Below are 25,101 nucleotides of genomic sequence, written 5' to 3'. Positions count from 1 at the left end.
AATTATAGGAAGAGTAGTATTAGCCATATCCTCTATATAGAATGGAATCAATCACCGATAACCAGAAGGTTTGAAGTCTAGGGCGATTTTTGCGGGGGATCTGTTGAGACAGCGGAATGCAAATCTCCGGGAACGCTGATCTTTCTACACCAATGGAACCCTTCGGTTGGTTCATACAGCAGTGCTACATACCTTTTCTGTAGAAAAGAGAACCGGTGACCTGCCTCGGCATACACCGGTTGTGCTCATCAGTCATAGAACGAACTGTCGTGCCTGCATCCCATCGTTAACGGCAGGCCGGGTACGTCTTACACTTCAGGCGTCGGTGTATCTGTACTGTATGTACTACCCGACGGTACTACAAATAATCCGGCCCGGGTGATGCACTAATGGGTACATCCGACCTGGGCGATGCTGTTGACTGCGGCGCAGGTAAGAGGCACATCCTGCAGACCTGCCGATTTCTCCCACCGGACTCCACTATGTCTGACGAACAACAGCGATCGCACGGCACTCCAAGGGAGACCGAGAACAAGCCAAACGACCCTCTCACTGGTGCTAAGCTCGGGTTAGCTGGTGCGCGAATTCCCCAAAGGCCACATAACTACCGTCCACCGGGAACTGAGAGAATTGTCAAGGTCAGCGACGTCAAGAGCGACCAAGCCGCTTCGCAAGAGCAGGACAAGAAGAAGGACTGAGTTGTACGCAGTCATGCTGAAATGTGCTTACGCATCCGCCCTCGTTACCGGCTGTACTAGTAATCGGGCTGTACTAGTAATCCGTAATTACGCCTGACATGTGCTGCTTCTTGGCGTAAATTGTTGCGTACTCAATATAGAACAGTGTGATATCATCCATATCTTTGCCGTAGAAAAAGTCTCGTATGTGATACCACTAGTGGCGGCTTAGACAGATGACTTCTTGGCTTAGCAAGCAAACAGGTGTAGCAGGTACATGCATATTGTAGCTAGAGCTAGGTACACAGCCTGCGAAGGTTAGTCAGTACAGAAGTTGGGCTTGCGAATCTATGAATCTCGGTTCGGCTTAGCCGAGCAGGTATTAGCTTTCTCGGACCTCTGGCGGATCTGAGTTATCCCCGTGGGTCATGCTGATACCAACGGATCGAACTTGGTGATAAGTCGTTACTGGTACAAACAGGAAATCATTTTTGATGCGCGGCTGTTGCGGCTGTAACGGAGAATATAATGGGAGATTATTACAGCCGTACAAGAAGAACACTCAGTGAAATGATAACTGACAAAGCTGTATAATGAGAATGAAATAACCCATTGACTATGGAAATTCAGGTAGCCTATACCAGGAGCCCATGGTAATTGGCATATTAAGAAGACTTGGGCTTTAGCGATACGTACCGTGATTGATAAGGGTTTGCGGTTCAACGGGCTGTTACCCTTATATTCAACTAATCAACCAGAAACAGTTGAATCTACGACACCATGATACCCAATATCATCTCTCTACTTCAAATCCTCCGCGAAGCGGAGCTACGGGGGGTCTGGGGGGCTGGCCCCCCAGTTCAACTCGACTACCAAGCGTACGGCACAGTTACAGTTAACGGTCCCAATATCACCAACACCACTCCAAACTCAGTAGACAGGCCCGTCTGCTGAGACATATCATCGTACACCATGAGCGGTCAGATGTCAGTAGACCACAAGGAGCTCACAGCTGCGCTGGCAAAGGTCCAAGAGCAGCATGCAGATTCCATCCAGCAGATCGTGGACATGGGTTTCCCCCGGGATCAGGCCATTGAAGCGTTGAACCAGTCCGGCATGGACGTTGCCAAAGCCGTCGAGTACATCTTCAGCGGTGGGGCGGCCAATTCGGGCGGGAACAGGCCAGAAGACAGTGCCATCGGCCATATTGAGGACGCGGATCTGGCTAAGGCGGTCCAGAGCTCGTTTGAGAACGAGAACAGCGCCTCGACGTCGACCCCAGCCACAAGCCAAAGCAGCGCCATACAGCCGTCACAACCGCCCCTGGCCCAGCAAGCCATGCAACAGAGCGTCCAACAGTATGGCCAGACGTACTTTGAGCCTGCGATGTCGTTTGGGCCGCAACCGGACCCTCAGCAGGAGACCGGGGTCGTCGGAGGAGGCAGCTTTGGGCCGGCCACTCGCGACTACTACCAGTCGGAGCAGTGGAACATGGTTCCTTGCAACCCGTCTAGATCGCCGACTGCGTTCTACCCCTACCCGAGGCTGCGGCAATATGACGAGCCTCCTTTCCTGTTGAGGACGCCGGAGACTGAGGAGCTGGCAGCCTTGTTGTTTATTCTGCATAAGATCCCACTGGCCAGGAAAGCACTGCTCGATGGAGGCCAGTCAATTATCGAGCAGTACCCTTACAGTGCCAATTGGTGGGAGAATCCGTCAGCGAGCGTGAGGTTACGGAACCACTATGCACTCATGGCTATAGAGTGCCAGAAGCTCATAGCGTTTCTAGACGGAGCGTCACGGCGGTCGTATGCTACGGCGCAGAGCCTGGTGTCGTTTGCGCCAATTGACTCGCTGGAAGTGTTTAATGGCACAAACAGCTCTCAGACGCGAACAGGCCAGCTACTCATGGACCTGTGCCAGTACTGGGGCACCAATAGCGAGTTTTACAATGCGTTTTCAACCACTGCATGCAATACTAGGGAAAAAGGGACTACCGTGTTTGCTAATCTTGTGTGCGACGTAACTGTTGGGCTGTGCGACTCTTTGTACAAGATCGTCGACGATATGGTGTGGTCGCTGGACGAAGCTGACGGTGACGCTTATATGGATCACATTGGGGATGTCCTGACGCTAACTCTAAAGCGAGACGATGGCATGTCCGGCGCCGGAATCACTGTTCCTACCGTGTGGTACCCCGAGAGATACTCCAAGCGAATATACCCCTATCTAAAGAGGGTGCGGGACCTCAAGAAGTCGCTGAAAAAGAAGCATGATAGCCGCTCTGCGCAGCATTTCAACACAAGAATGTATATGGGCCAGAACGTTAAGGAGTTGCTAGCCACCACCGAGGAGTTCCTTAGGGATCTCAAGGAGGATCCACAAGACAACGATCTCGATAGCATCAATTCAGCATACGACGATATCCAGAGGGTTGCAAAGAGCTTTGGGTCCCGGGTCGATTCGCTGAAAAATGAAGTCGCCGATCTACAGTCGCGAGCCGAGAAATACGGCAAATTGTTCATGGACAATGAGGACGAAGCGACGTTTAGGCACCTGTTCCCAGACGAAGCGGAAATGCCCCGGATGGAGCCCTATTACCTGCAAGGTGCAATCATCAGCCCAGTGGAGTACTATGTGTGCTGGGACAATATGCGAGAGTTTGGTCCAAAAGATGATCTGATAGACTTGGACAGCAACGGCAACAGCGACGAGGCGTTCACGCCGGAAAACCTTGAGGAGAAGTGGTGGCATGTTGAGCCTGCGACAGACGGAGCGCCTACTATCAGAGAAGTGCCTCGAGAGGAAGTGATTGCAGCTATATCCTCGGGTTCAAAGGACTTTTTGCGCAACCAAGAGGTTGTGCTCATTTATGCAAACCGACAAGCATTGGACTACCAGGCCCACAATATTCCGCTGCCGGACTTGCTACAAGAGTTCATGATGTTGGACAAGAAAGCACTTGTACGCGAAGTGAGGAGTCTAACTACACCGCCTCCTGCCGAGTCATTCAACGAAGTGACCACCTCTCGTTCGTCGGAATCGAGCAGTAGCTCTGATTCGGGCGAAAGTAGCGACGAGGAGGAGGTGGGCCCTCAGCAACTCCCGCCTGGCCCAGAGGTCCAAGAACCGCAGCAAATTCCACAGCCACCACCACCTCTGCCGTTAAGAAAGAAACAACATAAGGAGGATGAGGACTCGGATACATTGATGGATTTATAAACCCCCTCCCTCCCCATCTGTACTACTACTGTTTTATAGACGCGTGTAGTAATAGCTTATATTATTTTATACCATCATCTTCTTGATGAAGCTGTGATTAAGCAGCTCATCAGCAGTGGGACGTTTAGTATAATCGATAGCAAACGTCTGGGACATGAAATCTTTAGCCTCGTCAGTACAATTAGACGGGATGGTCGGCGTCGTCGAGTTCCCAAGTTTGAAGATGGCCTGCATCTGGGAAAACTCGGGGAAAGGATGGGTGCCAGAGAACATTTCAATAATCAAACAGCCCAGAGACCAAATATCGGCCTTGATCGTGTAAGAAGTCTGCTTGACAACCTCTGGTGCCATCCAATAGACCGAGCCCTGCAGGGAGACACGATTTGTCGACAGCAGCTTGGCCTCTATCTTCTTAGAAATGCCAAAGTCGGATATCTTAATGCAACCTTTGTTATCCACAAGCACGTTGGCTCCTTTGATGTCTCGGTGGATGATGTTCTGGCCATGCAGATATTTAAGGCCCTGGAGGATCTGGCGAACAAAGTTGCGGATGAGAGGCTCGCTGAACTCGCCATAGTTTGCCAGAAGAGTCGCAACCGATCCACCTGGGACGTACTCAAGGAAAATGTTGAGGTGGTTGCCCTCCGAGTTGGATCCGAGATACTGAACAATGTTCTCATGGTGCAATTCTCGTAAGATGTCCATTTCTCGCTGTAGAGCATCGACCATTCCCTTCTTACGCTGGGCATTTTCATTGTCGTCCGCAGGCAGTTCCACCTGTTTGACGGCCATGAGAGCGCCCGTGAAAGAGTTCATGCCGAGATACACCGTTCCAAAGCTGCCAGAGCCAATGAGCCTACCTTTGATCCACTTCGTAGGGGCAGATTCTTCCTGCTCAATGGCCTGAATGAAGTCGTCTTCCGAGGTAAGCGCGTCTATATCATTGGAAACATCGCTCTCATCGTCGTTAGTCGATTCTGTTTCGCTGCTTACCGGCTCTTCCTCCTTTGGCATTGCTTCAGTAGGTTCTTCTTCTTCTTCTTCTTCTTCCTCGCCAGTCTTCGAGCTGTATTCAACCTCTACGCTTCGAGCGACAGATGCACGTTTAACTTCAACTTGATCCTTCTTGGTATCAGCTGGAGGCATTGACTGGCGCCGAAGGCTCGCTGCGTTTTTAACCCGAGACAACAGGTTCGCAGGGATGAGGCCTTGGCTTTTCCTCCTTTCCTGCCGCTCATTTCCGCTATTATCAGTTGCGCTACCAATTGTACCAGTATTATCATTGGAAGCGGGGCCAATGGTGCCACTATTATCATGCCCAATGGTACCGTTGTTATTATTGGAAGTCAGAGTATCCGTGTTATTACCGCCTGGCAGGTGTTGGAAAGCCAAGGGGCTAGTAAGGGCAGTAAGAGTGCTCGAGTCGTAAACTTCGTCAAGACTAGGCATCGGCGGCACCTCTTCCTCGTCCTCAGGGATGCCCCAGGCCAGAGAAGAGGCAATTGAGGCGCGGTTGCTGATTCGCGACATACGCGCCGACACTCTCGACATGCGTGACAGGCGCTTCGAGAACCGGATCGAGTTTCGCACTGTCTTCTGCAGCTCGTTAGTGCCCACTTCAGGGAAAAAGTGCGACAGGTTCGACGAAATGAGCTCGCTCGGGGGTCTCTGGCCAGACAGCCGATTGAGATGGCCCGAGTTCGGGGCCACCTCTGGGAACACGGAGCGCGTCTCGTCGTCGTAGTCTGCTACGTCCCCTTCTTCTATCTTGCTATGGGGTCTGGTATCAGATGGTCCTACGCCGCTGGCAATCGCCTCTCGCAGGATTTGCTGGCTCTTGGAGAGCTGCTTGAGGGTCGGTGTGGTTCCAACGGCACAGATCATGAGCCTCTTGCGCTCTGAACGGTCTACGGTGCGGCATATCGTCGACAATTCGCTGTCGTTCAGTTGTCTCGTAGTCGTGCCCAGCTCGTTATCGGCCACATGCACTGCCCAGTCTTCGGGGTGGATTTCCTTGAGTCCCAGCTTCTTGAGAGCCCGAGACTTGATTTCGTCTACCGAGTTGCACCCCGAAATGTTTACAGTCTTGCTCTGGCCCTGCGAGTAGACGAACCGCACTGTATCTTGCTTGACGACGTCCATCGACAAAATATTCTTAACTTTAGAGGTCGCAGCGTCCTTGAACACGGCGGTCTGGGTCTTCGTCATGGTGGATGCGCTGTTTGGGGCCGAAATGGACCGGTTGTTAACGGACGCATAGACATTATTATTAGCGGTAGTAGCAGTAGTCGGGCGACCTTTATTAGGACGCGAAACGAAGTAACTGTCGACCGGAGAGCTCGAATGCAGCGAAGCACCACCGGCACTGGACAAACTGCCCGGTAGGCCAGGACCGGCAGCGACAAACGGCGAAATTGACTCCATGTCGAGCTCCTGGAGCGACTTCTGTCGCTGTATCTGGTCCTTGGTGTCGCTATTGCACCCGGCGAGGCTCTTAATGCGCAGGTTCTTGACGGCCTGGTGTATACGGATCCGGTCCCCGACCTTCCGCACCCCCAGGTCCTTCAACGCCTGCAAATCGCATTCCAGAAGCACGTCTCCAGTGATGTGGTTCTCTTCAAACAGCCGAAAGTACTGCGAGCACCGAATGGTCTCGAGCCACTCGCGCACCCGCAGGGTGTCCCAGTTCTTGACGTTCATCCTCCGCGGGAAGCTCATAGACGACGCAGTGTCCGGAGTAGAGCCATACAACGTCGAGGCCGACAGAGGCGGCAGCGAGGAGGAATGGCTCGTCATGGTGGCTGGCGCAGTGCTCGGAGGCTCCGCAAACGACGAGCTGGAAGATGTTTCAGTGGGCGACGTAGCGTCGTTGAACGAGAACGACGTCCGAAACGGCGAAACGGGTGGTGGAGGAGGCAGATACTCCGACATTTTATTTTTTTTCTCCTACCTGCTGCCCTGATGGAACTCACTTCCTGATGAAACTTGATGATGCCGTCTTCTCACAATAATGTGCATCTGCCACGCATAACCCTGGGCTGTACGTATATGCGGGCTCAGTTCCTACCCTTTTTTTGCCCTAGCTTTTTCTCACCACTCTGAAACGTTGAAAAAAAAACAATTCAACCGTAGGCCTCCTGTGGTCCAATCTCCCCAATCCGTTCAGGCTGGAGAAACAACACTCGGGGTCGTGTTTTAAGGGGTAGCTGAGGGGTGTGTGCGGTGGGCGGGTTTTTTTTTTCACCTCCCAATTGGGCGTTGAGCCGCACGCGGCGGGCCTGTGGTATTCGAGGGCCAGCCCTCGAGTTCCCGTGGTTCTCCGCTTCGTGGAGTTCAATTGGACGAATAGCGGGCTAATCCTTTCTGGTGAGTCCAGACAATGCGCGAATCGCCGAGAAACACCCAGGTGTGTGCTGAGGATGAAGGATTTTGCGACTGACAACCATCGGGGTCTTGTAACCGACTGTAAAGGGGCGGTAAAGTTGATAGTACGATTCTTCCACGAATGCTGTTATACTATGGTCTATAAAATGGGTTACCCTCTTATACATAGTAAACGTAATGAGCTGATAATATGATTGCTCCACGAGTACTGTATGATGCTATGGGCCATTATGTGGTTATTCCTACGCATAGTGGGGCCGGAGAAACTCTTGGTGTCCTCCTCCGGTCGCCCGCTTTCAAGTGGGCACCCCCCACAAATACACTTGCCGTAACCGAGAATTGACTGAATTATGGAATGGTTGTACCAAATATCATACCGAAGAAGCCTATAATGTCTGAAGAAGCTTATATTAACTAAGATATTTCACAAGAAAGGACTATATCGTGGTAGCTATTCCATAGATGAAAATGAAGACGGATGATTGATACCCCGCAATGCGGGGGGAGAGACAAATTTAACCAGGCGTAACGCCGTACCTCGTACAGCAATTAATACGGTTGCACGGAGCTTCTACAGCATATTTCCAACCTTGTATCTTTCCAGATCGCAGTAGTTTTAGTGGAAGATGACCGGAGATGGCGATGACGAGTCGTCGCCTAGTGGCGCGCAGAGCCCCGGACCAGCGTGCGTGCCCTGTCGAACCAAAAAGCACAAATGCTCCAGAGGCGATCCATGCGAAACGTGTGTGGCCGCTGGTTCGCGATGTTACTACGTCGAGCGCCAGAAGCGGGGCGTCAAGCCCGGGCATTTTGAGTCGCTCAACCGCCGGATGGAACAGCTCGAGTCTCTCGTCCTCGGGCAAAGCCTCATGATCGCCAAGAACCGAGAATCAAACGAGCAGGCACTTGCAGCAGCGTTGGACAAGATGCGTCAGGAGTTGTTGAACGAAGTCAAGGGGCCAAATCAACGCAAAAGACCCGTGATTAGAAGAGAAAGTGCTTCAGTCACTGATTCGCCTCAAAGCGCGCGTCTTTCAATTGACCACGAAATCGATCATCGCTCCTTTAAGCGGATCAAGGAAACCCCGCGGACTGAAGACACTTTGCTACCCTCAGAGGAAATCATGCTTGAGCTTTGCGACCACTATTTCCGCCAGATCCACCCCTGGATACCAATTCTTCACGAAGAAGATTTCATGCAGGAATTCAAAGAGCGCAGCCCCAAGATTCTGCCCGTGCTTCAAGCGATATGTGCCGTAACCGTGAAGTACACAAACCTGGCACATTCAAGGCAAGATTCCTATTACCACCAGTGCAGAGAAGCCGTTCTTCTGCGGTCAATGGATAGATTCTCTGTAGAAACTCTCCAGGCCTCGGTTATCATTGCATTTGACACAATTGGCAGCGGGCGGGGCCCCAGAAGTTGGTCAATTGTGTCCTCAGCCACTAGGGTAGTAGAACAGCTTGGACTGTCTACCGAAGAAGACACCGTAACCAAACAGCGGCTCCTTGGAAGAGTAGGGCTCCTGCGGCCTGCCAAGACAGTCACCGAACGCGAGGTGCGGCGCCGAATTTTCTGGGCTATATTCCAAATGGACCGATTCTGCTCTGTCACCACCGGCTGGAATACGTGCATCACGGGATCAGACGTTCGCCTAAGGCTACCTACCGAGGGATACCTATTCCGTGACCAAGTAGACCGCAAGACACGTTATTTCAATATTTCTGACCCTGAGGTCGACCCTACCGACGACAACAATGCACTCGGAGGATACGCTTACCTGATTGAGGCGACAGAGTGCCTCTCGCGAGTTTCAAACTTCCTGCGCCAGGAGAGGGTCGATCCAGCCCACCGGTCGTGGCTCAAAGTATGGTTCACAAACTTCCAGGCCCTGGACTCAATGCTCGTCCGTTGGAAGAACTTTCTCCCTCCAAAATGGCAGTATGCATCTGCGACTTTCCATGGCAAAATGGACGAGAACCTCACTCTTGCCCATGTGACCCACAACACCTCCATCATACTACTCCACCAAAACGTCGCATTCCCCCCACCAGGACTCAATTTCGGCTTACCCAGTCAGAACTCCATCCAGACGTGCATAGTCGCCGCAAACGAGATCACAACGATCACTTCGAACTTCCTCGTCCACGTTAAGATATCCCCAAGCCCCCAGTTTGCGCTCTGCATCTTTGTCGCTGCGCGAATTCTTCTAACCCACTCAGTCGCCGAAGGCACAGTGCTCAACCCAAACTTCAATACTCTAGTCGACTCTCTCTGGGAGATATCCAAGAGATGGGCTGCTGGTGGACCAACGAAAGCGAATCTCGCCAGCAAGTTTGCAACTCGACTGCTCGACGCTCAAAACTCGCGCTCAGCTATTGATTCACGAGCCGCGGTGTTCAATTCAGACGACGACGAAGATAATGAGGCATTCCTATCGCTTGCCTCACCGCCAATCGTCGAGATGTTCCAGGACTATCGTGATGTACAAGCTCCGGATACTGCTATTTTTGACTTTGATATTGAAAACGCATTCACCGATCTCGACCATATATTTATGTGGCATGATAACGTGGCTGCTGCTACTGGTAATAGTGCAGAGTAGTAAACCAGTCTACTGTACTATACGTCTGTTCATGATGTTGTTGAGAGAGGTTGACAAGTATACGTAAGGTATAAGCCTCACGAGCCTCACAGAGTCTCACTACTGATAGGTCTGTTATTCAACTGTTGTCAAACAACACAAGGTTTTTCAGCAATTGCGAAGCTGACCACATTTGGGGTCGAACTGCGAGGACCGTCTGCATATTGGCTGAGTTTTGCTTACGCCTGGTTCTACTGTACAGTTTTACATGGGCTTTTCGCGTCACACACGCAAAGCCTGTCTTCTGAACCCTATAGCTCTTGACACAGGATGCATCCTTCGCATCAGGATGATTTACCTGTCCCGAGACAACGTACACGCAAGACGGCGTAGACATGGCTGTCTCAAAATATACTAAGGTCTGTCGTTGCTTGCAGAGTGTGCTTTACATGGTAGATATCGAAGTTGCACGGTATCTGCTCAAGGCTGAATATCCAGTTTAACTCCGAAAAGAGACAGCCTATCTTTTTATAGCGCTCAATCCTTTAGATAATATTATGTATAGTACGGTAGGTCTTCTAAACTATCAGCACAGTAACTCGATGGAATCGGTACATATAAAAGAAAGAAATTCAATACCATGGCTATGGTGCCCTAATAAGCCTCCAAAATTGCGGTATCATATCACAGACTACACTACACATACCTCAAATTCAGGGAGATATTTCAGTTGATATATAGAGGATCTTGAACTCCGGATCCCCCCCCCCCCCTACCTAATCTCCGAATCTCCATAAAGTTGAGACCCCGTTGGAGTACCGCCGCACAACTCCACACATACGTATTGGCCCATAACCCGTTCAACAACAAACAAGGCTCTCGAACCTATGGGAACTCTGAGAACCCAACGGCCCACAATGTCTTGTTCCTCGTCTACCACGCTACCCATCTCTCGAGTTCCTCCGGAAACCCGACGGATCCCAGGAGACAGGTTCCCCTTGGTCAGTTCGTATAAAGGACCTCCACCCCGGGTTTTGCAACTTACATACTCGTCGAAGCAATGAAAGTATCAATTATCGTAGTTTCTGATACGGCCTTCCAGGATAAGTCTACTGACGGGTGCTCGGCAACATTGGAGACGGTACTGGCCGGATCAAGACTGAAATACGCCGAGACGCTCTACGTCCCCGACGACATCAGCGCCATACAAAAGGCCATCAAGGGGTGCATGGCCGTCAACAATGGCGGTGTCGTACTGACGGCTGGCGGTACGGGGTTCGGGGAGCGGGACGTTACGCCCGAGGCTGTCAAGCCGCTAATTGAGCGAGAGGCCCCTGGAATCGTCCACGCCATGCTCGCGGCGTCGCTCAAGGTCACACCGTTCGCGACCATGTCGAGACCACTTGCAGGCGTCTACAAAAACGCCATGGTCGTGACCCTTCCGGGGAAACCCAAGGCCGCCGCTGAAAACCTTGAAGCCATCATTCAGGTCCTGCCTCATGCTGTGGAGCTGATTACTGGTGGTGATTCGAGGAAGATTCACGCTGAAATGGCCAAATCCAATGGCAATGGGCACGGGCATCACCACCGTCACCATATCCAGGGGAATCACCACCATGAACATGGTCATGGAGGCCATAAGCATGACCACGCCCCTGGCAAGCACAGGCATGCTCACGGTGGCCATAGTGGACCCAAGTTCCACGAATTGCTCTCAAACGACACGGACCAGCCCGTATCTGCTCGTCAGAGGCAGTCACCTTTCCCCATGACCCCTGTGCCTGATGCGCTCGAGAGAATTAGGGAGCATATCCCCGAACCGGAGGTCATCACCAAGGCAATTACCGATGATCTTGTTGGCTACGTCGTGGCCGGAAACGTCGCCTCGCAAATAAATGTGCCATCTTTCCGAGCGAGCATAGTGGATGGCTATGCTGTCATGCACAGTGATGGCCCTGGTACCTACGACGTCAAACTCATTTCCCACGCTCAGCCAGACGCCCCATCTGAGAAATTGACTTCGCAGGAGATTGCACGAATCACCACTGGGGCCGCTCTTCCCGATGGCGCAACTGCAGTGGTTCCTGTGGAGGAGACCACCGTCGACGTTACCGACGAGAATGGAGAAGAAAAACGTATCAGTATCCTGGCCAAGGGGGTCGAGGAAGGCGACAATGTCCGGGAAATCGGGAGCGACGTAAAGAAAGGGGATATTGTTGTTGCCAAAGGCACGCGAGTCACTACCAACGGTGGAGTAGTAGGACTTCTTGCCTCAGTGGGAGTCGCCGAAATCAAAGTGTTCAGGAAACCCGTTGTTGGAGTCATGTCCACTGGTAACGAGCTCGTTGATATTTGCGAGAAGGTGAAGAACCCAGAGAGAGCACTTAGCGGCGGTGAAATCTGGGATAGCAACCGGCCGGCAATGATTTCAATGGTTAAGGGCTATGGGTACGAGGTCGTGGACTTTGGCATAATTAACGACACCGTCGCCCAACTTGAGTCGAAGATCAAATCTGCCTTCACCAAAGTCGATCTTCTTATCACAAGTGGAGGAGTTTCCATGGGCGAAACAGATCTGCTCAAGCCTACTATTGAGCGGAAGCTTGGTGGTACGATTCACTTTGGCCGAGTCGCAATGAAGCCAGGCAAGCCCACGACGTTTGCTACGTTTGGCGGCAGCAATGCCATCTTTGCCTTGCCGGGGAACCCTGCCTCTGCGATTGTAACATTCCATTTGTTTGTCCTGCCGGCGTTGAAGAAGTGGTCGGGTCTCGAGCAATCTGGCAGTGCTCCTACTGTCAAGGTAGCGTTGGAGACAGCAGTTCACCTAGATCCTGTTCGACCAGAGTACCATCGAGTTACTGTCCATGCTAAAGAGAATGGCAAGCTTGTTGCGCGGAGCACCGGTGGACAGCGGAGTAGTAGAGTGGGCAGTCTTAAGGGTGCTAATGCTCTTTTGTGTCTTCCTGCGGCAAAGGACACCGTTAATGGTCGCGCAGAATTCGCTCCAGGTGAACTAGTTGATGCGATACTGATCGGTGAGTTGTAATTAGGGAAAAAGGTCTATTCAGGGTTACTCCAAGGTTCTTTCTATTCCTATGGAATGGCTCTCTGTTTTGCTGGGGTTAAGTATAGTGGGAAAAATCTATATGATGCCATAATGTTACAACTTTGCAGGAATTTGTCGGCTTATGAGAAGTTCCCTGACTTCCTTGAGGAAAGTATTGGCCGATGCGTCTGAGGAGCAGCCTCAGAGTACCGGCGATTTGAGAGAAGTTCTCTACTGTGCTGGCTATGCAAAACCGACCCAACTAGAACACCGGAATGCGTTAATGGAAGAGATCCACTGGAGATCGTAAGGCTCTGACGTCTAAGGAGAGCCCCACGCTCGGCAGACGAGGCATCAGTTGCCAGTGTCTCGGGCTCCTCATCGGACTCTTCGCTGGTTACAGTCGAAGAGTCCCCTTCCTCCAATTCAACCGCGGAGCGTTTGGACAACGCAATGATTCCAACACCACAAAAAGTCAATATACACCCGACCATGAACACCAGCGCCTCGAAGGGGGTCCTATTGTCAAAGTCGTGGAAAATGATGGCCGAGGCAATGATCACCGAGAGAGTAAAGAATACAAAGTGCACTGGCACGACAAGAGTAGCGTCGAAGCAATGAAGCGCCCGATTGAGGAAGACTACCTGAAGCACAGCTGTAGCAACGATATAGGCGACCAGGAAATAGGTAACTGCGTGAGAGAATGCTCTCAAAAATGCAAGAGATAGAATGCCACTGAGGCACTTAGTTGCCATGGCTGTGTGGGCTCCAAATAGAGCCACGAGCCCGAGATTAGAGAAAAGCCCCGCCAGGTGATCTTCTTCACTAAACTCCTGTGAGAAACGGACCAGCATTGCTGCTGCAATAACCGAGCAAATGCAATATATGCCCGTAGACTTTTGGGTCAGTACTTCATCGACGACTTTGAACGGATCGTGCGATATTGAGGTATGGGAACTGGACGCAATCATGCACAGTACACCTCCAATAGCAACAGCCACTCCAGCAATGTTCGAGCCCCGGATGTTTTCCTTGAAGAAGATGGGTGCTACAAAGCAGTTTGATATCAGGGCGAACACCCCTAACGGTGACACTATCGACGCCGGAGCAAAACCATAGGCCATAAAGTTTCCGATCTCACCGATACTACACAAGTTTGCTGGGTTAGTTCTAGATTCTCGAAGGTTAACGGTTCTTCGGTACTAACGTCATGATAACGGAGCCGATCCACCAGTATCCGCTCCGCAGGTAGGAGGAGCCTTGCGGAAGCTTCCGGTGGGCGTACTTTTGGACGTTCAAAGCTACGTTTATAAGTACATTTCCTGCTATAGCTATCGCTATTCCTAAGGAATAACCTAAGCTCATCGCCGCGTTCTATCTAGGGGGTGGGTTATTACTACGACGGTTCGTGATGGAAGTGCTGAAACACATGGGTCTTCCGATAGGGTCCGAATCACCATGCGAGACATGACAGCCATTGACACCGGAACGATCTTCGAGTATTTTTTTTTGTGAATATTTTGATCATACCGGGTAGTATTTAGCTATTTAAATTGGGTTTAGGTAAGTGGCTTAGCAGTTATTACCGCAGTTAATTCAATGGGATCCCTAATAGATGCGGCATTATCGGTCCGACCGTTTTGATAGTGCTACCAATGGGGGTAGTTTATTATTATTACCAGAAAAATTATCATTATGGTGTATTATCGCTATGTGTATTACTGTATTAGCGGTATCACTTGGCCGTCCAGCCAGCTGGAGTGTACCAAGACCCTCGGGCTGATAAAGACAATATGGCTTTTATCATTCAGTTCGTAAGGAGTAGACCCAACAACAAGTAGCGCAAATATAACACTTCTTCTTCGACTTCAAGCCTTTGCAGACTTGACTTTTTTCTTCTGCGACTGGTCGAGCGGCTTGAGCAAGTCAAAGGAACACAATAGGTCCTTGGACACGGACATGACAGCGCCCCAATTGCCAAACTCGCCACAATAGTTTGGAGCGCTGAATATAGTCACGAGTTTACGGTTGTCAAAGAACTCATATCCGTCTTCGACTACCATATGTCCTCTGGCGATCAAGTCGAACCCAAACCGCTTGCAGAACTTGTCCACGACGGTCTTACCAAAGCAGTAGCTCACACCGCGATCATTCTCTGTCCAATGGGCTACCGTCGCGTCAGGGTCCGACCACAAAAGATCGCTAATGAGTCCCGTATCCGGCACATCAGTAGGACGCGACATGCCGCGTATGTCGTCGAGCGACTTGAGAGACGGCGATAGCCCACCGTGAACGCAGAAAATACGACCGCCAACAGTAGCTGCAATGGGCAAAGTGTTGAACACGTCGACGATGCACTTCCAAATCTTTACAGAGCACCGTCGCTTGCATTCGTCGTAAAACCCATACACCTTAGTGACGCTTGCGCACTCGTGGTTACCCCGGAGCAGGAAGATGTTCTCCGGGTACTTGATTTTGAGGCAGAGCAGAAGCATAATTGTTTCCAGGCTCTGCTTGCCTCGGTCTACGTAGTCGCCCAGGAACAAATAGTTGGCCTTGGGCGGCATGCCAAAACTGTCAAAAATACGCTTGAGGTCGGAAAACTGGCCGTGAATGTCGCCAACAACCTTGACGGGCGTGCCCAGCTCCAGAAAGACGGGCTGCGACAAGAAGACATTGCTAGCAAGCCGGCAAACACCCCGAATCTCTTCGGCATTGAGGCAGAATTTGCCGGTGTTGCTTCTGTCTGACGCCATCAAACGACCGATAAAATGGCCAATGTCGCTCCGCGTCAAAGGTGCACCGCTTTTGCTGCCATTGTGAATCGTCACGTGCTTGGAGCTGGAGGGCGGCTTCTGGTGGTGCGGCTTGCTGTGCGGCGTGCTCATAGTGGCGCCTGTTTCAAGCGACGAGGTAGACGACACCATTGCTGGTTGCGATGAAGCGCTTGAGCTCGTCGACATGGTCGACGAGGCGCTGTCCTGCTTCTTCTTGGGGATAGAGATGGACGGCGTCGATAAGTCGTCATCAAAGGGCTTGAACCCAAGCCCGGGAGCGGGCGAGCTAAACGCCAGCGGCGACGTTCCGTACACATCATCTATGGAAGACGGTGAGGAGGACAGGTTGTCCGAGCGGGGGGTGTGGTGGTCTTTGTAGCTGTTACTGTGATTATTACGCCGCACACGGGGCGGCGGGGGCTTCTTTTGGTTACGTATACCACTACTACTGGGATCGTCTCCATCATCCTCGGAAGAAGATAGAAGGGTCGTCACGGTATTGGCGGCATTTTTCGACGGCGTGTTTCCCATGGAGAATAGCTATAAAAAGACAAGCTGTATGTGGCGGGAAGGGAGAATTGGTGGAACTCAGTTTTGCGTGGTCCCCAAAACGATCTGCCAAGGCAGGGCACAAGACCCACGCTGGCCCACGCTGGCTCGTTATTTGTCGGGTCCGGCCTGCGGTTAATTTGTCCCAACGCTTGCGCCAGCGGGAAAATTAAAAAAAAATGTCTTGGAATTTTTCATCAACGTTTTGAGCCGCGGGAACTGCGGCGGGATTCATATTTGGAGTTCCATACCAATGATTGTATTGCTGTGAAAAGCACATCCAAATTTTATACTGTGCTTTGGAGCTTTACCGCAGTTAGTCGTGTGCTTTTTGATTGTTTGTGATAGTACATGTAGACTGCTGCGTATAGGCCGGTTGCCGTGGCATTGTACTCCCTACACGCACTAAATCCCTATCGAGATCAAAACATCAAATACATTTGGTCTATTGATCTACTATTTGATTGGCCTGGTTTAAAACCGGAAGTTCACTAAAAAGAATAGAACTTGTATAACATGTCGCATCATTTGGATACCCAAGCATTTGCAAATCACTCTACCGAGAGAACAGATGGGCCGAGTACCTATGTCGTTCGACAAGCTGTATGTACTCAACAACCACCAATCGAATTTCCAGCTAACTTTGTAAACTTAGAGGAAATCCCAGCAGGGCCAGGATGACCTGAAGGCTGTCGAAACTACCAAGACTCTCTATGCCGGCAACCTGTAAGTGGACCCGCCATCACGATCCCCGTTAATGCCTAACAAATTTTAGGTCTTTTTTCACGACTGAAGAACAGATTTACGAGCTGTTTTCAAAGTAAGTCCCCATTTCCTCCTTGAAAAAGATATACGCGTGTCGGCTAACTTAGTTTTTAGGGCTGGCCAGGTGACAAAGATCATCATGGGCCTTGACCGGTTCAACAAGACGCCCTGTGGCTTCTGCTTTGTTGAATACAGCACCCACGAAGAGGCGCTCTTCTGTGTCCGATACCTCAATTTGACAAAGCTTGACGACCGAGTCATTCGAGTAGACCTCGACCCAGGTTTCAAAGAAGGACGGCAATTCGGCCGAGGCATGAGCGGTGGCCAGGTGCGAGACGAGTTCAGAGAGGACTACGATCCAGGCAGAGGTGGTTACGGCAGACGATGGGCTCAGGCCGCTCAGAATGATGTTATGGCTACCTAATGACAATTGCGCTTTTTAATATATATATTTGACACCTCCAACTGTAAAACGTAAGCTCGCACTAATCATATTCTTGCTTCCAGTACCCGCTTCTTGGGGGCCAGCCCCCAAACCCCCGTGGCTCCGCTTCGCGGAGGTATGGCTGCCCATTGGAGTAAGTAGCATACTACCAGGTAGTGGAAATAACAACATGGGTGCTGTTGTATCTCTAACAGCCTTACCGCTACTGCTGTGCTAGACTAGCCACTGTCTGTAACACGATATCATCAATATCTGGCACAGTACTAGGGAGTACCCGTTCTGATAATCCTGAAACTAATATATCGCCGAGTGAGTATTGAGTTGCCTGAAAATCTCATATGTATGAATCACATGAATTAGGCTTGCCACAGTAGGTAAATAGTCCCCTTGAATTCTTCATTTACTGCTATCTGGGAGTAGTAGAAGTCTTTAGAGACTAGCTATATGCACACAGGTACTTTAAGACTCGCCTCCCCCCATATCAATGGCCTTATAACCAGTGGATACTAACCGGTAGTAACATTAACACAGGAAACGGGAGGGGCTGAAACGAAAAGTTAAAGACAGTAAACCCCAATTTACTTTATGATACTGTAATGGGCTAGCTTACCCCAAATATAGACCATTGTGAAAGTTTTGCTTTCCAAAGAGAAAGGCCAAACAGAAATTTTCTCAACAACTCTTGTAGCGATAATGTGTGTAAATAAACGAATGAATATGCTATGTTTGCTGGATCTACCGGTACTACTCTACGTACATACACTATAGCTGCGAGAAGCCGCCCCATCCTTGTAGTGTATTATTCTACTGCGGCATTACAGATGCGTCGGAAATAGTACGACGTCCCTCGTTTTCCGTAGCTCATGTTCAGCTGTCGGAAAACCCTTGAGTGATGCATGCAGAAAGCAGGACGAGCTCCTGATACACACACGACCGGGAATAGATGCATTATACGTAAACCTACAACTGTTAGTCGACGACATCCGGGTTACAGATATTACCATATAGGGGCAACTGGTAAAAGCCGACCACCTGTTTTAAACAAAACCTGAAGCCAAGCATGTCTGTCTTGCCCCAATTGGCTAGGCCTGGTTGGCGGGGAAATGGTGTGGAGGTTTTGGAGTGTACGTAGTGCGCATAGACGCAGTTACAAACTATGCACGAGCCTAGGTGATGGGTCGATAGCATGGACACAATCCGGTGGGTTCTTTCTCCTTACCAGAAATCGTAGTATCAGATGTGCATTCTGCATTTTGCGACGAGTAGCTCTTCTGGTCTTCAGACATGCCCCTTGCGTGTACCTCAGAAATGAAACAGAGGGAATCCTGGAGACTCGTAAGAATTCCCCAAAGAGAACTCGTCCAACACGAGGAGCTCGCAAACAGTTCGACAGCCAAGAATGATCATCTCGAAGGTAAACAACAGAAAAGAATTAGTTAGAGATGAAAGTACAGACCAGCTGTGCTCGATATATTTTCAATAATCCTTTCAAAGAATTAGTCTATAAACAGAGCGTAAAAATAAATAAATATAGTAGAGAAAACACAGTACTACTTGCGCAGACGGTTGGCATTCTCTCGGTTCTTGTGCAGGGCCGGTAGTCTTCTCCGTCTGGCATTAATAAACCAATTGCTGATCTGGTTCATGGTCAAGCCCGTCTGCCGCATAAGCTGGTTCTTCTCCGCCTCAGTAGGGTACGGGTGGTGTACGTGATCGTCCAGCCAATTGCGCAGGATATCCGTCACCGGCCGGGGCAGGTTGCCGCGTCGCTTCTTCTGAGGCGGCTGTTGCTGATGGGGCTGGTCCGCAAGGTCCTGAGGAGGTGGCTGGTGGTATAGAACATGCTGTGGAGCCGCAGGCTGAGGAATTACGTGCGATGGCGCAGGAGGAGGAGGCGGTGGTGGTGGGTGGTGATATATATGAGCCGCATGAGCCGCATACACTGGTTGGTGGTGGTGAGGATGATGGTGATGCTGTGGCTGTGGTGGGGGTGGTGGTGGTGGCGCATGCTGTGTAGGAGGGCTTGGGTAGGCCGGCAGTAGAGGGAATTTGAAGTTCTCGACTGAGGTGGGAGAAGCTCCTGGTGAAGAGTTTGATTTAGTGGACAGTGGAGGAGACAGCAATGGTCCCGCCATCGTCCTCGGAGGAGCGGCACATCTAAATGTGAAGTAATCTGGCATCAACTGTAACAATAAAAACGGTTAGCATGTGCAATCAACATATAAAAGCGGAGTAAGCGAACGTACCTCTTGAATTGACGGCAGTCGGATAGTAGGCTTATTACTGCTATCACTCTCCCGGTTGTGATATGAGGTGACTAGTGGGGCTGGTGGAGCCGGGCTGATGTTGTAGTGTAGTAAGCTCATGATGGAGTGTGTATAAATATGGGGCAATAAATATTAGTGTACTTTTTTTTCGCTTCAAAGAAATCTCATGTACAGCGACCGGAGGTCGTTTTATATATATATTTGTGAACTCTCATTTATCTCTTTCTTCCCTCCCTGGGTTGCCGCTCAAAAGCAACAAGCGAGGGAGGATCCCTTCCTTCCCCCCATAGTCGTATATGCCCTGTCCTGTGTTCTGCTGCACTTTTCACACTGACGCTCCAGCAGTACAGGTCGTACATGTTTTGGCATTGCATCTTAAGAAACGTCTGGAGCATTACTTTTTTGGAGGCACCCCTCCTCCTCCAAAGCAAAGGGCAGACAACATCTGTAACATCAACAGCCCATTTCTCTACTACTGTAGACGTAGTTACGCCTACATACAGTATAATCAATTGTTTATGTGCGTTGAAAGGTCCTGGTTAACCCCCCCTCTCCCCTTACTGCCACACACCTCCCAAATGGCCAAGGCTCTTGGTGGCCGGTGACATTTTAATTTAGTCAATTAGTCTCAAACTCAAATCGATATATATCTAATGGAAAACGAGTTAAACCGTAGTGCTACTGTAGTCTTATTATGTCGGCGCTAATCTTACCGGCAACGTTTTTGATCTTCTCCTTCTTCGTTATCCCAACGGTTTTTGTCGTTACAAGATACACTGGTATTTCCTCTGCTCAATCTTTCTCGCCTCTCTGCTGCTCCTTTATTTTTTTTCTTATTCCCCGTTGCTTTTCCTACTGTATTAAGCCCCCCTTGCCCAATTTGTTTTTCTTTTGTGCTTTTTTTTTTTTACTGTTTGGAATGACAGCTGGCACTAAATCTCATGCCGCAGATGCCAGATTGTAAGATCTGCCATACCCTGCGGCGTACCGCGATAGATCTGGATCTGTACTGGACTCACGCCTGTAGATTTCTTTTGCCTACGTACAAATATAATGCTCCCTTTTCTCTCCCTCCAATGATGCACGCGCCAAATCCGCAGACCAGCAGACGCACCTGTTAAAAAGGGGGGCATGGAAAAGAGTTGACTGGATGAAGGGTTTCAACGCCAAATCCAGCAACAGTTGGTGACAGACAAGCAGCAAGTTTTTCTGCTGCGCGGCCCACCTGTCCCAAACCCGGACACCACCTCTGGCTCAGCTGTGCGTAAACTGACTGGTGGTATTATGGCTGCTGCTTTTGTTTTTCCCGGCTCTTATTTCTCTTACAATCTTTGTGTCAAGATAAGACCCCTCCTAGAACTCGCATAAGCGATGGTCTGTACGCCATGCCGGAGATCAACTAGCCAGGAACCCGACAAGGGGGCTAGACCGTCACAGCCTGGACTACTGTAGGAACAAGGGCGGAGAGTTGGCGTTTGTTGTCGTGCCGTATTTTCGTTTCGTCTCATCTATAGATAGGTAGTCTAATTTCTTCCAACACACCCCCCCTCTGCGTACTAGCTTTTGAAGCCTTCTTCATTTGTGTTTCTTTTTGTTTTTCTTTTGGGAGTTTACGCGCGCGCCCGCGCGAGGTGCGATATATATCTCTGTGGAATTTGCTGTCAACCACACTAATGTGTGCAGTGCTGCTGTAGGTAATATGCTGTACAGCCAATCATGTATGTAGCAAATACATACTGTTTCTGGTGTCTGAGCATGTTTTGGAGTTGGGCAAAGTTTTACATTGCGTTTCTCATGCTGATTCGGCCCTGGCTGATCTGGCTCGCCCGCCGCCGCGTGTCCTGTTCCATTTATGTAGACGGTCAACCTGGGATCGTGCATGCCACCGTTGCGGGTCTCATGGCTCCAATGCGTCATGCCATGTTAGAGTGGCTGCCGAAACCGTTGGAATCTGAAACTGCACCGAAACTTGGGGAGGGAGATGTTCAACTGGTAAGGAATGAGAGACTCATCTCAGACCCAGTTGGACGACGTCGACTTGCCCTAAGTGAACCTGTCTCGGGCTGGGAGGCTGTCATCCCCTTACTACGTAGAGGATTGCTGGAGTTGGAGGAGCGGAGAGTCCTATTTCGGCCTATCGTGTAATTTACTACATATGATACAACGCGTACACGTACTACACTGTACTAGTAACAGCCCTCGTGGAGAGTTGCTTTTCCCAAGGAAATCAAGGCACGGTGCATCTCTTTCGAGTTCCCTGTCAAGCTGCGCATATTTCACGGCGAAGCGACAGCTACATTACATTTACTGTAGTACTACTGTAGGGGGAGGGCATTACATTTACTGTATGTACGTAGTGCTACTGTAAGGAGAGGGAGGGAGGGGGGGGGGAATTAGGGAGGCGAGGCGACACGACCCCTAGCTCTTGGTCAATTTGTAGTACTGTACTGTACGAAATTCTTTCTTTTAATAGATTAATGAAGAGATGTGAGAATCATTCATTGCATTGACTACCATATTGTCGTGCTGCCATGCTTCGCCGAGGGATAATCTGTCACAGCAGCTGCTAACCACCACCCCTGGCTCACGCATATATTGGATTTTGACGTACAGCAGCATATACAGCTGGCGTGAGGGAAAAAATGGTCTGATTTTGAAGTAAGGGGTAAAAGCTCACTGCTCTGGCCAGGCACACCCATAATTCACGCCCTGATTTTTGAAGACATCATGTATACGTGCTTCAAATAATTTCCAGAAGTGACAGCACTCCTTTTTTTTTAAGCGAGGCGTCGCGTCTGAGGCTAATTATTTCTGCTGCCTCTTCTTCCACGCCCTTAGCTTAGCCTTTACATACGCGCATTGGCCATACGTAGTTGTCTCTTGGAGTCTCTTGCGGTAAGCGAACGTTTTGACCCCTCGTTTCAGCCGTTGTTGAAAAAGCCTACACGTACAATGGACAGGATACACGTAACCTCCCCCTATAAGCAAAAGAAAAAAACTAGTCCCCCCCCCCCCTCCCCCCTCAAAATAAACTCTTTGGTTAAACGAGTCTAGACAGAACGACAGATGAGCAGCTTAATACACTATACTGGTACGATGAAACGCACGGCTGTACTTTTGTTTACTCCTGGTAAAGTCGATAGTTTCTACCACGCTCTTGGACCAGTGCGGCTTGTGTGATTCTCCACAAAAAAACGGCGATCTGGCGCTGATCCGCCATATCTGGTATGGCAGCTACGCATGGCCGGTCGATCAACCCGTGGGACTGGCTGTACAATTCAGAACAAGGAATGTACTACGACACACAGCGGGCGGTTATTTATTTTTTCGACTTGTGTTGTTTAGCGTTGTCGTGCTAATTATATCAACGTTCTAGAAGAGATCTTCGACCCGTGCTGATCCTTCACGTCACAAAAGCCTCGTATTCCTCTTCTGGGCAATTTGAATAAACAACCCCTTGGCGTAGTCGAGACCTCAATGCTGAGTTGTAGACATGCTTCTTCGTGAAAGCATGATTGCCGAGAATGTATTATAGTATACGTAGCCGAGCTGTAACATATCTCCTATGCAGGCGCCATACATTCCTTTTATCTTTGAACTCGTAGCACATGCGTTTATTTGTATTTCTCAACTATAGTACCCCGTATTATTGATTTTCCTTTTTCATATTTGTGTTTTCTTGGCACGGTTCTTCATTATTTTCACTCAGCGTGATGGCGCGTGGTGAATGCAGCAGTACGCGTTCAACGAAAGGCGTTCCAGCTCTTTTAATCACAACAATGGTATGGCTTGACAATTGTCAGTGTACTGAAAGATATCATCGGGATTTCAACCAAGACAGAATTGCCATCTTGTCTGAAACTATGATCGGTTACTATAGCTCGATTCTCAGAGCGAACGGTGGGTGCCAGGCTACTAATTGGCCTTTTCGAGGCACAAACGGTACAATTATTAAGTAACTAGTTAGCTGTAATTGTATAGCATTCCATTTATGAAAGTTACAGCGCCAGTAATACAGGAGCAATATTGCAATAAAACGCCAATTGTTTGTACTTTTTGACTACAGTACTGGAATAGAAGATGTTCAGACGGCAATATGAAATACGACTTGTAGCGCATGCGAAAAGGTCTCTTTATTCACTGCAGTGGCTACCGGTAATTGCTATGATACGCTCGTTACCCGGCACAAAATTTCCGGTATTACTCTTCATAACTAATTTCAATGATAAGCAAGGAATTGACCGTTGGATACCATTGATAGAGAATTAATCATTATAGCTCTTTGCTGGTACCGTTAGCACCGGTACCTTTTTTGCAATTGGTAATTAATTACTCCCGAAAGGATAAAAAAATTGAATTGATTCCGTAATTTTAGCTTGAGAGTAAACATTGAAATTGCATTTTACGTACCGGATGTGAAAGTCGCAAAATTGATCACCATTATAACGTACCGGTAGTACCGTAACCCTCTAGTCCAATTTAATTATTATTATCTGGCCAGGGCATGATTATACCGGTAACATCGTAAGAATTGAGATTCAGATGTTATTGACAGCAGAAGATTATGACGATTGAGAACCAAAAAAAACAACAACATAATAATTCAATTGAATTAATTATTAATGTCAATAATAACTGTCAAATACTACCTAATCGAAATACCAAATGAACCATTTTTCATGTGTGTCCCCGTTGTGTATGATTTGCATTGGTGTTGCGACAGAATATAAAATAAAATTGTAACGGACTTCGATTCTTTACATGAACACCACACAGACAACTGTAAAAGTATATGTGCACTGCCCCGCTAGCAATCAATGAGAATAATGCCATTGCCATGGAATCCATCTTCACACTCCGCCGGCCTATTACGGTATCATACAGTATCACTATGCAAGGCTCGGATTCCGTTGCATGGTGAGTGTCGGACCACACGCGGCTCGTATCTAAAATGAAACCTTTATGAATAACCTGCCCTGACACAGCATTTGGGTGCCCTGTCTAAGCCACGCTTAGAGATGGTCGACATGTACTAAATTTGTCAGGCACCCTTCAAACTGCGCCACAACGTCGCTGCATTGTCCAGAGTTGCATGCTACTACGTACATTAGTACAAGGCAATGCTCGATGGTTGCTATGAGTCGACGAATAGGATAATTTTAGTTGCAGGCTGAGCCAGTAACGCCTTTCTTAAGGGGTCTTTACAGCGATTGTCCGGTTGTCTACCAACTTACTCTACCGCGCACCTCAAACCGTTTCCTTTTCGAATTCAGTTCTCTACTTACTCTAGCCATTCACGTCGAGCGGTATGGCATGGCTAACTACCCCAATAGCCTTATACCAACGAATAATAATATGCCGAGCCCGACGACTGTAGCCAT

General features: G+C 49.5%; 9 protein-coding genes across 9 annotated transcripts; 5 read left to right on the top strand and 4 right to left on the bottom strand.

The window, feature by feature from the left end:
- Positions 1–389: 389 nt before the first annotated feature.
- On the top strand, positions 390–698 carry TRVA0_007S01508 (uncharacterized protein; the record flags this gene model as incomplete). Its single annotated transcript, XM_076683234.1, has 1 exon — positions 390–698. The coding sequence occupies one exon, from the start codon at positions 390–392 to the stop codon at positions 696–698; it is 309 nt and encodes a 102-aa protein (XP_076542478.1).
- Positions 699–1,649: 951 nt separating this feature from the next.
- TRVA0_007S01486 (uncharacterized protein) lies at positions 1,650–3,899 on the top strand (the record flags this gene model as incomplete). Its single annotated transcript, XM_076683233.1, has 1 exon — positions 1,650–3,899. One exon carries the CDS (start codon positions 1,650–1,652, stop codon positions 3,897–3,899), a length of 2,250 nt encoding a protein of 749 aa, XP_076542477.1.
- A 66-nt stretch (positions 3,900–3,965) lies between these two features.
- Positions 3,966–6,830, bottom strand: STE11 (STE11 family mitogen-activated protein kinase kinase kinase; the record flags this gene model as incomplete). The annotated part of the gene is made up of 1 exon (XM_076683232.1): positions 3,966–6,830. One exon carries the CDS (start codon positions 6,828–6,830, stop codon positions 3,966–3,968), a length of 2,865 nt encoding a protein of 954 aa, XP_076542476.1.
- Positions 6,831–7,909: 1,079 nt separating this feature from the next.
- Positions 7,910–9,889, top strand: TRVA0_007S01442 (uncharacterized protein; the record flags this gene model as incomplete). The annotated part of the gene is made up of 1 exon (XM_076683231.1): positions 7,910–9,889. The coding sequence occupies one exon, from the start codon at positions 7,910–7,912 to the stop codon at positions 9,887–9,889; it is 1,980 nt and encodes a 659-aa protein (XP_076542475.1).
- Positions 9,890–10,928: 1,039 nt separating this feature from the next.
- TRVA0_007S01420 (bifunctional molybdopterin adenylyltransferase MobB/molybdopterin molybdotransferase MoeA family protein) lies at positions 10,929–12,917 on the top strand (the record flags this gene model as incomplete). Its single annotated transcript, XM_076683230.1, has 1 exon — positions 10,929–12,917. One exon carries the CDS (start codon positions 10,929–10,931, stop codon positions 12,915–12,917), a length of 1,989 nt encoding a protein of 662 aa, XP_076542474.1.
- A 140-nt stretch (positions 12,918–13,057) lies between these two features.
- Positions 13,058–14,129, bottom strand: TRVA0_007S01398 (uncharacterized protein; the record flags this gene model as incomplete). Its single annotated transcript, XM_076683229.1, has 2 exons — positions 13,058–14,063; positions 14,125–14,129. The coding sequence occupies 2 exons, from the start codon at positions 14,127–14,129 to the stop codon at positions 13,058–13,060; spliced, it is 1,011 nt and encodes a 336-aa protein (XP_076542473.1).
- Positions 14,130–14,785: 656 nt separating this feature from the next.
- PPQ1 (serine/threonine-protein phosphatase PPQ) lies at positions 14,786–16,225 on the bottom strand (the record flags this gene model as incomplete). The annotated part of the gene is made up of 1 exon (XM_076683228.1): positions 14,786–16,225. One exon carries the CDS (start codon positions 16,223–16,225, stop codon positions 14,786–14,788), a length of 1,440 nt encoding a protein of 479 aa, XP_076542472.1.
- Positions 16,226–16,759: 534 nt separating this feature from the next.
- CBC2 (nuclear cap-binding protein subunit CBC2) lies at positions 16,760–17,432 on the top strand (the record flags this gene model as incomplete). The annotated part of the gene is made up of 4 exons (XM_076683227.1): positions 16,760–16,846; positions 16,899–16,969; positions 17,019–17,063; positions 17,123–17,432. The coding sequence occupies 4 exons, from the start codon at positions 16,760–16,762 to the stop codon at positions 17,430–17,432; spliced, it is 513 nt and encodes a 170-aa protein (XP_076542471.1).
- A 1,571-nt stretch (positions 17,433–19,003) lies between these two features.
- TRVA0_007S01332 (homeobox domain-containing protein) lies at positions 19,004–19,819 on the bottom strand (the record flags this gene model as incomplete). Its single annotated transcript, XM_076683226.1, has 2 exons — positions 19,004–19,636; positions 19,700–19,819. 2 exons carry the CDS (start codon positions 19,817–19,819, stop codon positions 19,004–19,006), a joined length of 753 nt encoding a protein of 250 aa, XP_076542470.1.
- Positions 19,820–25,101: the final 5,282 nt, after the last annotated feature.

Source organism: Trichomonascus vanleenenianus, assembly GCF_965637985.1.
Source record: "Trichomonascus vanleenenianus strain CLIB 3782 genome assembly, contig: TRVA0_007S, whole genome shotgun sequence".
NCBI lineage: Eukaryota > Fungi > Ascomycota > Dipodascomycetes > Dipodascales > Trichomonascaceae > Blastobotrys > Blastobotrys vanleenenianus.
Note: the sequence above shows the minus strand (reverse complement) of the source record. Positions and strands in the feature narration are given on the sequence as shown.